The sequence below is a fragment of the Scyliorhinus canicula genome, chromosome 9, assembly GCF_902713615.1.
Source record: "Scyliorhinus canicula chromosome 9, sScyCan1.1, whole genome shotgun sequence".
NCBI classification, from domain to species: Eukaryota; Metazoa; Chordata; class Chondrichthyes; order Carcharhiniformes; family Scyliorhinidae; genus Scyliorhinus; species Scyliorhinus canicula.
Genome location: NC_052154.1, coordinates 152,467,567 through 152,479,585, shown reverse-complemented (window position 1 = coordinate 152,479,585; position 12,019 = coordinate 152,467,567). Strand labels below are relative to the sequence as shown.

General features: G+C 46.5%; 1 protein-coding gene across 6 annotated transcripts in view; it reads right to left on the bottom strand.

Annotated features, from left to right (window-relative positions):
- The window catches only part of si:ch211-266k8.4 (carabin), a 232,649-nt gene that overhangs the window by 68,102 nt on the left and 152,528 nt on the right, over nt 1-12,019 (bottom strand). For 4 of the 6 annotated variants that reach the window (XM_038807941.1, XM_038807942.1, XM_038807940.1 and 1 more), the window contains one exon: nt 7,850-7,965. In XM_038807941.1, coding sequence (XP_038663869.1) covers nt 7,850-7,965 — 116 coding nt within the window. Of the gene's footprint in view, nt 1-7,842; nt 7,966-12,019 lie in introns of all 6 variants that reach the window. The other 2 variants (XR_005461913.1, XR_005461914.1) reach the window with 1 other exon arrangement.

The following is a 12,019-nucleotide window of genomic DNA, read 5'->3' as shown; positions in this document are numbered from 1 at the left end:
TCATTTTAAATACCTCAATCAAACCATCCATTAATCTACCCTGCTCTTAAAACAAACAGACCTCAATACTCAACCAGACCTCAATCATAATAATTTACAGTTTCCAGGTATGCCTCTTGGGCCTATTTAAGCAGACTATTTTTTATCTTACCTATTTATCAATCATCAGGTACCTTGTCCAGATCTCAGAGAATTCAGAAATATGCTAGTCAAAACTTTCAGTAATTTCCTTACAGGTTCATCTTGGCAATAGTGAAAGGAAAGTCATGGCAAGTTGGTGGCTTGTTTTACAGGTAGAGTTCCACTGGATCCATAGTTCCGCATTTAAAAGGTACCTGGAGATTCATCTGTACCAGCCTCCCTGGACAGGCGCCGGAATGTGGCGACTAGGGGCTTTTCACAGTAACTTCATTGAAGCCTACTCGTGACAATAAGCGATTTTCATTTCATTTTCATTGGGAAATGGAGAGCCGGTAAGAGAGAGGAGCTGGGTTGGGGCGGTTTCTTTGTGAACGTTCCTCAGTGGAGGGCTGGGGGGAGAATCTGCTGCATGCCACACAGAGGTCCCCTATTAGGAGTGATTTTCTGAGTCCACTGGCATTTTTGGGAATGCTGCAGAGACGGTTTCTCCTCTGGCCAGTGTTTGTTCGGGATCGCCATTTGGTCCCGACATCAGGGTCCTGAAACCCCTAGAACCGTAGAAGAGGTACGGCACACAAAGAGGTCATTCAGCCATCATGTCTGTGCTGGCCAAAAAAAAGACAGAAAAATAAACTAGCCGCTCATTTTAATCCCATTTTCAAGTGCCTTGCCCATAGCCTTGCAGGTTACAGCACTTCAGATGCATCTCCAGGTACCTTTTAAATGAGTTGAACGTGCCTACCTGCACCACCAATTCAAGCAGTGAATTCCAAATGCCTACCGTCCTCGGGGTGTAAAGGTTTTTCCTCATTTTGTTTGCTCTCCCCAAATGCATTACCTCACACTTCTCCGGATTGAATTCCATTTGCCACCTTTCTGTCCACTCAACCAAACCATTGATATGATTTTGGAGATAACAGTTGCCCTTTTCACTGTCAATTAACCCATGATAAAATCTAGCCGGAAATCTCTCCTGATTTTTATGTCCATTAACCATTTCACAGTGTTGGATAAAGTCAAAATCTAACTCATTGATTGAAATTGACTGGGGGAAATACTTGTGGGTGCGTTAAGAACATTCAAACTTTTTATAGCCGTATCCTGTGTTATTGTCCAGCACCACGCCCACTACAGCAACTTGTGTTCATATGCAGTAAGCCTGTGCTTAGCATTGTAGGTATATTCCTGGAAAGTGCAAATTTAAGTGAAAGAGTTTTAAACAATTCAGATTTTCCCATTTCAACCAATGTAAAAGCTGAGTTTAAGTTTATCATTCGAAAAAAAAATTATAACCAAGTATACCTGGTATGAACATTTTTAAATTCCTATATCTGTAAATAAAATAACTTAAATTAAATTTATGTAAAAATATGTCCATGTCACCACAGTCCTAGAGGACCATTGGCTGCTCTCCCCTTTAAAAGCTGACTGGTGGCGATTTAACCTGAGGGTCACCACACCTCAGTCGAGGGGGAAGTTTGAGAAGGTGGGACTCAGCTGGTAGAGGAACTGAACTTTTGAATGGCACTGTTGCCGCCGCGCCATATCATGAACCAACCATTCAGCCAATTGAGCTAATTACCCCCCCTTGTGTAAATGTTTTTTAAAATGTTAACTCTTTCCACTCAGCATCCGCTCGCCAACTCTCACATTGGCCAACCCTCCCACTATCCGCCTCCCTCTCCTGGATCCTTGCTGGTAATGAGAGGAACAGTGGGCAGGGTTGGGTTGGGGAGGGAAGTGGTGAGCAGGGGACATCGAGGGGGAGAGAGTGGGCAAACAGGTGAGGCTGATCGGGTCATTTGACGTTACGTAGCTCCTTGCGTGTAAAGACACTAGAGCAAAAAATCCTCCGCTAAGTATGGATACAAGTGCCTATAAGACTCCTGACACTAAAGTGGAATGAGACAACTTAAAATGTAAACTTACTGTACTGCCTTTTATGTTATAACACGTCTCAAGGCATTTAACAATCATTTAAAACAGAAGCGTATGTTTCAAAGAGTTCAGGGAATGCTACAACAATATAACTTGTGGTACACTTGACCAAGGAGTGCCTGACAACATTATTGGGCTATAGGGAATCAAGGGATATAAATCTGGCTTTTTCTCGGTCTCCTTTTTGATGCATAGCTTAGAAATATCAACTTGTATTTGTAAAGAGCCTTTTTTTAACTATAATTCAGAGTATCCAATTCTTTTTTTCCCAATTGAGAGGCAATTTAGCATGGCCAGTCCACCTACAATGCACACCTTTCGGGGAGATTATGCAAACTCCACATGGACAGTGACCCAGAGCCAGGTTCAAATCCGGGTCCTCGGCAGCATAAGGCAGCAGTGCTAACCACTGTGCCACCATGTGGCCCTTTTATAAAGAGTCTTTAATGTAGTAAAACGTCCCTAGATGCTTTACAGGGAGTGTTATCAAACTTAATTTGTCACCGAGTCACATAAAGGGATATTAGCACAAACGACCCAATGCTTGATCAAAGGGGTAAGCTTAAGGGAGAGTCTTCAAGCAGGAGAGAGAGGTTGAAAGGCAGAGAGCCTTAGGGAGGGAATTCTTGAGCTTAGGACCCACGCAGCTGAAAATCGAGAATGAACGCGTCCAGAATTGGAGGCGTGCAGAGTTTGAGGAAAGTTTTAGGGCTGGAATTTGCCGAGGTGGCAGGGTGAGGGGTTGGCAAGGTCATGCTATTTTTGAGAAACAGCAACATCCCGTCCTATTTTTGATAATAGTATCGATCTGTAATGCTAAAGTCACACTACAATCATACGGCAATATATTGCTAGAGTTAAGTAACTTATTAGATAGATGTGAGTGTTTTAAACACATCTACATGTCAGGAAGTGTTTGATTTGAGAGCTATCAAACAATAATACAAACTGGCACTTGTATAGAAAGAGCTCTTTATATAATGCCTTTCACATTTCAAAGAACCTCCAACCCATGAATCTGGCAAATTATTAATACACAGCAAGATTCCATCAATCGCTTTTCCTGACCTCAGTTAAGGGATAAATATTGGTCAGGATACTGGGGAAAAGCAGTGTTCTTCTTCGATACTTTATCCACCTGAGAGGGCAAACAGTATATTGTTTAACATCTCATCCAAAATATGGCACTTCTTCCAGTGCAGCATTCCCTCTGTGATGCATTGAGGTGTCCCTCTGGATTATGAGGCTTAAGAACCTAGAGTGGCATTGAATCGACAATCCTCGGACTCAGAGGCATGAATCCTCTGAACCACAGCAGACACTATAAGTGAAACATGAAAATTTGCCCGTGGGTCACTTGAAAAATGTTTGGTATCAGCAACAGGTGGGTGATATAAAAAATCTGGAAATAGGCGGTCTTGATGAGGGTGACGATATGTGGTTAGAAGCTCATCTCGGGGTCAAACATGGCACCGAGGTTGTGAAGAGTCAGATTCAACCTCAGAGAATGCCCAGGGAAAAGGGTGGAGTCGGGAACTAAGGAAGAGAGTTTATGGAGGCGGCATGGCGGCGCAGTGGCTAGCACTGCTGCCTCACGTCTCCAAGGACCCAGGTTCGTTCCCGGCCCCGGGTTCGATCCGGCCCCGGGTCACAGTCGGTGTGGAGTCTGCTCATTTGCCCCGTGTCTGCATGGGTCTCACCCCCACAAACCCAAAGCAGTGTAGGGTAGGTGGATTGGCCACACTAAATTGCCCCTTAATTGGAAAAAATAATTGGGTACTCTTAAATTTACAAACAAAAGGAATGGAGTTTGCGTTAGGGAATAAAGACAATGCCTTCCCAATATTTAGTTGGAAGAAATTTCTATTCACCCAATACTGGATGACTGACAAGCAGCGTGACAAACTACAGACAGTGGAGGAGACAAAAGTGGTGATGTGAAGTTGAGCCATGTTATTAGCATATGTGTGGAACCTGTCATGTATTTGGATGATGTCACCAAGGGGCAGTATTTGGATGAGAAACAAGAGGGAGCCACGAGTAAACTCCGGGGCGGTGGGAGGGGTGGACACCAGAGTTAACAGCGCAAGAGCAGGAAGAATAGCCATAGGAATGAAAGAACTAGGAAACTTCTGTTCAGGCATTTACACAGCCCAAAAAGTATTTATTATAACTACCCCATCTCTTGTGTTTAAACTAGATATCCTTCCAGCTGCACAATTCACCACACCCATCTCCTGCACACTGCCCACCTCCCCCCCCCCCCCCCCCCCCCCACGCACCCCCAAGGTACCGATTCTAAAGTTTAGCCTCTAATTGATGATGTGGACCTGTGCCAGCAGCTATCCACTAATCAGCTTTGTTTCACCCACGTGTCCTTTATTCACTTTGCCAGTATTACCTTTGAGAAACTCTAGCTGGTTAGTTAAGCATTACCTCCCCTGCATGCCTCCTTGCTGACTCCGCTTTTAGCAAAACCAGTTTCTTCCAACCATTCAATTTCCAATTAAAACTGCTTCAACGATTTTCCCAGAAGTGCTATTAAACCTTATTGACCCAAGAAGAAAGACTCACTTGCATCTATGTAGCGCCTTTCACACCTTCCAAAGCACTTTACACCCGATTAAGTAGGTTTGAAGGGTGTGCACTGTTTAGAAAGTTGGAAATACAGTAGCCCCGACCCTCCCTTCCCCGGGACTTACCTTCTCAAAGGTCCTGAAACTTAGTCCCAAGCGGAGCGCTGTAGAATTACTTTTTTAAAATGTATTCATTTCCAGGATGTGGGCGTGGTTAAACCAGCATTTATTGACCATCCTTAGTTGCCCTGCAGAAGGTAGTGGTGAGCTGCCTTCTTGAACTGCTGCAGTCCTTGAGGTGTAGGTACATCCACAGTGCTGTCAGGGAGGGAGTTCCAGGATGTCGCCTCAGCGACAGTGAAGGAATAGCGATATATTTCTAAGTCAGGATGGTGAGTGACTTAGAGGGGAACCTCCAGGTGGTGGGGTTCCCATGTATCTGCTGCTGTCGTTCTTCTAGATGGTAGTGGTCGTGGGTTTGGAAGGTGCGGTCTGAGGAACCATGGTGAGTTACTGCAGTACATCTTGTAGATGGAACACTTGGCTGTGGTGGGGAAGAGAGTGAGGGCATGAAGGAGAAAGGTGGAGCAGGAAGTTATTAGTGACCCTCATGAATGGATGAAGAAGATTGTCCCAACCTACATTCAGTAGATAGAGAAGATCCCATGGCACTATTATAAAAAACGGTAACCACCCCTAGCATTGCCTTGCAATAAATTTTCCTGTGCGCAATTTGGTTTATCTACATTAGAACAATGATTCATGTCTCAAAGTTTTTCATCAACTGTAAAGCACTTCTGGCTTGCGAAAGGTGCTATGGAAATGCAAGTATCTTTTTGTGTGAACATCCAGAAGTGAATGGACCGTGTAACAATCCAGTTAGGGACTGTTTACATTTAAAGAAAAAATCAGAACACAGACAGAACTATGCCACTAGATTTCAAATTTTTTAACAAAACCAAACTATTGCATATCAAAAAGAATTAAAGTAAACGCTTTCAATTTAATACAATAGCTTATAAAAACTTGTGCAATAAACTAATTTCTATTTTTTATTTCCTCCCAAGGGTTCGCTTATCTTACAAAGTCTTTAAGATTCATTAACTTTTCCTGGACCAACTCAAAAGGTACACCATTGCTCTCTGGAATTCATTGCGATTTCTCTTCAGTGTTCCAGCTATTTGCAAAGGTACAAGATTTCACGGGGCTCCTTTGGTTAAATGACCCTCCAATTAAAAAAAAAAATCAACCTCACAAATCTGGATTCTGGATTCCACAGATCCAGAACAGGTCTCTTTGCTACTCCTTAAAAGTGGCTTAAAACTGCACATTCCCCCCGTGTCTGTGTGGGTTTCGGCGCCACAACCCAAAAATGGGCAGAGTAGGTAGATTGGCCACACTAAATTGCCCCTTAATTGGAAAAAGTAATTGGGTAATCTAATTTTTTTTAAAAAGTGGCTTAAAACATCAGAAAATGGGCAAGCACGGTGGCGCAGAGGTTAGCAATGCTACCTCATGGAACCAAGGACCCGGGTTTGAGCCCGCCCCTGGGTCACTGTCCATGTGGAGCTTGCACATTCTCCCCGTTCCTGCGTGAGTCTCCCCCCCCCCCCCCCCCCCAAACCAAACAAAATGTGCAGGGTAGGTGAATTGGCAACGCTAAATTGCTCCCTTCATTGGAAAAAAATAATTGGGTAATCTAAATTTTTTTTTTAAATCAAGAAAATACCTTTGGTTTTCAATAGTCCACTGGAATTGTTTCACACCACACCCAAGCTGTTTACATCCAAAACTCCAATGGCAATTACTGCCCATGACGGAGGTTTTTTTAGCTTCCAGTTAAGAAGTTTTCCAATCTTTTTTCCTCTTTCCTACTTTGTCTTGTACCATTTCCCAGTCGGCGGTGCATCATGGATGATAGATCTAGCATTTACTCTACTTCAGGTGTAAGTCTGGCGTTATCTCTCTAGTTCCAAGGAGCAATACATGCTGCATAAGACCTGTAGCTGACACAGTCTCTTAGCTGCTTTTTCAAACACTAACCAGTATTAATCACTGGCTAGGCCCTAACCAAATTCACAAAATTAATCTGACAAAGTCCTACTATCTCCATGACAATGTGACATGGCCAGTACCACGGTAGAAATGCAAATTCACTGGGCGGAATTCTCCCACTCTGGGTTTCACTCCGGCGTCGGAGGCCGCTCCTCGCCCCCTATTTCCCCCCCCCCGGGGGGCTAGGAGCGGGGCACGTGAATAACGCGGCCGGCTGCGCCTAAGTGACGTCAGCTGCGCATGCGCAGGTTGGCCGGCGCAACTCGCGCATGCGCGGTTGCCATCTTCCCCTCCGCTGCCCCGCAAGACATGGCGGCTTGATCTTGCGGGGCGGTGGAGGGAAAACAGTGCGTCTTTTAGAGACGCCGGCCCGACGATCGGTGGGCACCGATCGCGGGCCAGACATCTCCTTAGCACGCCCGTGGTGCCCGATCCTCCCTCCGCCCCCCACAGGCCCCACACACAGAGGTCACGCCGGCAGCGACCAGGTGCGGTTGGCGCCGGCGTGAACCGGTCAGGTTCGGCAGGCCACTCGGCCCATCCGGGCCGGAGAATCGCCGGTCGGCGTGAGAAACGTCGAGCGGCGATTCTCCGAGCGGCCTGTCGAAAAACACGACATGCCATTTTGGGGGGGGGGGGGGGTGGGAGAATCGCGGGGGGTGCCAGGGCGGCGTGTCGTGATTTGCCCGGCCCTCCCGCAATTCTCCCACCCGGTGTGGGGTGCGGAGAATCGCGCCCACTACCTTTTGATTCCAAACCCGTCCTTATTCTGGGAAAGCATGTGAATAATTTATACTTTACTGGAATAACTGCAAAGTACATGTCTCCAATTCTTTAGCTCAATATGCCCATCTGCCGTTTGTTGACCAGACCCTTCTGGCTATTAACCTTTATATCAACATGGCGCCGACCCTCTAAGTGTCATAAACTCCAAGCTTGTTTGAATTGCATTTAGTTCACGATTGATTTTACTAGTTTGTCGGTCCGATAAGCCCATTTTCCACAATTAATACTTTAATTCCTACATTAAAGTTATATTTTGAAACACATGAATTACGAACTAGATGTTTGCAACAACAGAATTGGCTTGTACGAGCAGCTCAGATAAAAAGCAGAAATGGGGAAACTTGACCTGGTACCTGAGGACAGCAGCACTTCCTCCTCCTCTTCCAGCACCACACTTTGCATGCAGTCCAACTCCCACTTGTGCACCTTGGTTATCCACAGAGCCGGGACCAGAACATTATATCTCGAGCTTGAAGACAAAACAGAATACAAGCAGGTGTGAAAGAGAGAGCAGAATAAGGCTCAGTGAAATTCAGCATCTTGTTTGGATTAGATTCTCGGTTATGGAGGAATCCAGAACAAGAGCAGTCTTAAAATTAGAACCAGACCCATTAGGGAGCGATGCCACAAAGCTAAAGAAAGTGGAAATCTGGAATCTTCTCTCCCAATACATCTGGATGTCAAGACTGAGATTGATGGTGTTACGACCCCCTTGGGGGCCGAGGAATGTGTTCTGTAAGATTCCCCGCCTTTACCACAGAGTATGATCTCCCTCAGTAATTGGGAGTGGAATTTCCCCCTAAACAAGGGGCACCTCTCAGTATAAAAACCCCAATCTGGGTGCAGGTCAAGGAGGGTGGCTCTTGGGTACCCCCGGGTGTCCATTGTGGAAGTCTTGTAGTAAAAGTATATGCTTCGATCCGTCGGCCATCCAGTGTGTAATGATTCGGACACAGTGGTATTGAACTCACATGGGTGGCTCTTTGGGGAGAGGAGTTGTTGCTATTGTGATTATTAGGTTTTTTAAAAAAAAAATGTTCCAATGAAGGGCCTATTTAGTGTGGCCAATTCACCTACCCTGCGCATCTTTTGGGTTGTGTGGGTGAGACCCACGTAGACATGTGGAGAATGTGCAAACTCCACATGGATGGTGACCGGGGGCCGGGAATGAACCCAAGTCCTCAGCGCCGTGAAGCAGCAGTGCTCGCCACTTCTCCACCGTGCCACCCTGTAATTATTGTGTAAATTGTAATAAACCTTGTTCATTCGATCCTACCACGCGTTCCTGCGTCTCTTCCGTTGAATTCTACACTGGATGGATGGATCTGCTGTAGTCATTGTGCATTGTATCACCAGCCCACTTCATCTAGGCCCAGAGAGGCTTTGAACGGAGAGATGCCACACATCGTAAAGCTTGAACAGTTCGATGCTGGTACCAATGACTGGACCCAGTACGTCAAGCAGGTACAGTATTTTTTCGGTCTAATGCAATTGTTGGGGATGAGCGACAAACCGTTATCCTACTGGCCGCAGTCGGGGAACCCACATATGCATTCATCAAAAGGCTCACCCACCTGGACAGGCGGACTCTTTTGTTGTGTTGGTCAAGGCTTATCTAAAGGCGCAGCCCTCAGTAAGGGTCTAGGACAACTCATCGCCGCCGACTCACCGCCGCCGACTCACCGCCGCCGATTCATCGGCGCCGACTCATCGCCAGCCCAACTCATCGCCAGCCAACTCATCGCCAGCCCAATAAAAACAGTACAGACAACAGACTTCTTAACAGCGCTCTGGAGTGAATGGAATCTATTTAAACCAACAGACTTCTTAACAGCGCTTTGGAGTGAATGGAATCTATTTAAACAATTTAAACCTATAGAAAACAAAGGACATTTTAACATATTTTTCAGTAAATTGACTCTATTTAAAAAGTGCCCAATATAAAAACGATTGTATTTAACCAGAGACGGACGGAAAAATGCATCTAAACTGCATTTTACCACTGGTCGGCTGAGACAGACACTCCAATACAAATCAGATATAATGAGAAATTTCTGTTTTGAGCGGTAGAATTTAATAAAGATTTCTGTCACACTGCAAGGTTTGGCGAAATACTCACGGTGCTTTGTAGAAAAAAGCTTGTCCTTACTTATGTCCATTACACAACATAATTATATGTATATTCGCACCTGCCACATATAATTTTGTGCTTTTCGTCTGAATAGCTGAAATTGACAAACACCAGGGTTATGGAACATGCGAGCGACAAATGTGAAATTGATTAGGTTCAGATTTGGTCAGTTGACTGTTTACTGTAGGGCTCTATTGAAATAGACGCTTTTAATTGTAAGTTACTGTTTTTTGTATTGTGTTTTCCGTCCGTCTCTGGTTCAATACAATCGTTTTTATATTGGGCACTTTTTAAATAGAGTCAATTTACTGAAAAATATGTTAAAATGTCCTTTGTTTTCTATAGGTTTAAATTGTTTAAATAGATTCCATTCACTCCAGAGCGCTGTTAAGAAGTCTGTTGGTTTAAATAGATTCCATTCACTCCAGAGTGCTGTTAAGAAGTCTGTTGGTTTAAATAGATTCCATTCACTCCAGAGCGCTGTTAAGAAGTCTGTTGACTGTACTGTTTTTATTGGGCTGGCGATGAGTTGGGCTGGCGATGAGTTGGCTGGTGATGAGTTGGGCTGGCGATGAGTCGGCGGCGATGAGTCGGCGGCGATGAGTTGTCCCATTCCCCTCAGTAATGGTCTACCTGTTCTGTTTCCACACAGCCTCGCAGGCCCAAGGGGAATCCAAAGGCAATTGTTTGGCGCGCTTGAGGACGTTCGCCACCTCATGTGAGTTCATTACCACTGTGTCCGAATCATTACGCAACCATTTCATTAGTGAACTCAAATCGCACACCGGATGGCCAACGGATCGAAGCATATACTTTTACTACAAGACCTCCGCAATGGACATCCGGGGGTATCCAAGGTACTTGCTCGCAGCTACGATTTATGGCCCATGATAAGACTCGGACATCGAGAAGGTGGCCCAGCGTTATGGCCCTTGCCAGGAGAACCAGAGGGGCTCCAGCTGCTGCTATGATGCACTCTTGTGATCATAGGAACTAGGAGCAGAAGTAGGCAATTCAATCCTTCGAGCCTGCTCCACCCAGGGAGTGGTCTGGAAAACCTTGGTGCCACATCCACATAGACTTTGTCGGCTGAGTACAGGGGGCGACGGTCCTCATCAGGGTTGGCGCTAACTCAAAGTGGCTCATGGTCCACAAGGTACAGACTGTGACCACGAAGGTGACCGTAGACAGGCTGTGGCATATGTTCCGTACCCATGGATTCTCCGAAGTGTTGGTGTCCGATAACGGCGTAGTTTTCACAAGCAGGTAGTTTGAGTCGTTCATGGCCTCAAACGGAATCTGACATGTGCGGACTGCCCCGATCACCCGGCCTCAAACAGGTCTTTACGACGGGGTTAATATTAACCCCCTCGGTATTTGTGGATGGGGTTTCCCCTTGTCAGTATTAAAACCCCGACCTGTGGGTGGCCCGTCGAGGAGCGGAGTTGTTGCTATTGTAATTATTGTGTATACCGTAATACCCTTGTTCATTGCTATCTTACCGTGTGTTCCTGTCTCTTCCGTTGGATTCCATAGATAGGCTTTTGCTTTGGAAGACCTCGGGGGTTGGGTGGGTGGGGGGGAATGGAGGGGGGGCGGGGTGCTCTAAAGCACAGGCAGGAATTTAGGCTGAGGTGAAGATCAGCTATTGTCTAACTGAATGGTGAAAGAGGCCTGAGGAGCTAAATGGCTGGCCTGTTCCTGTTCCTATTCTCCTAACATCCCACCCACTTTCCATTGCTTCCCCCATTGGCACCAAACCGTTTATCTGTCTTGGTCCAATTCTCTGAATCTCTGCCTTGCTCCATGTCTCTCATCCCCTTTGAAACCTTTCTTTCTGACCAAGGCTTCACTCATCTCAGCCAATCCTGTTGTCGTAACTTTGTCTGAAGTGTGATGTAAACTTTGTCCAGCCAACCGGCCCTGATCACAACTTAATTCAGTTTTTCCTTTTCCTCCTGTTGTAAAATGTCTCACAGTAAAAGGCTGCACACAATAGATTATTGTCAAAGTCTAATGGGGTACAAATCAGGGACGGAATTCACCGACCCCCCGCAGAGTCGGGGAATCGCCCGGGGCCGGCGTAAATCCCGCTCCCACCATGGCCAAAATTCTCCGCCACCCGGGAATCGGCGGGAGCGGGAATCACGCCCCGCCGATCGTTGTGCCCCCCGTGGCGATTCTCCGGCCCATGATTGGCCGAAGTCCCGCCGCTGTCAGGCCTCTCCCGCCGACGTGGTTTAAACCACCTCTGTGCCGGCGGGATTGGCGCCGCGAGTGGGCTCCCGGGGTCCTGGGGGCCGCGACCGCGGGGCGATCGGACCCCGGGGTGTGACCCCACGGTGGTCTGGCCCGCGATCAGGGCCCACCGATTGGCGGGCGGGCCAGTGCC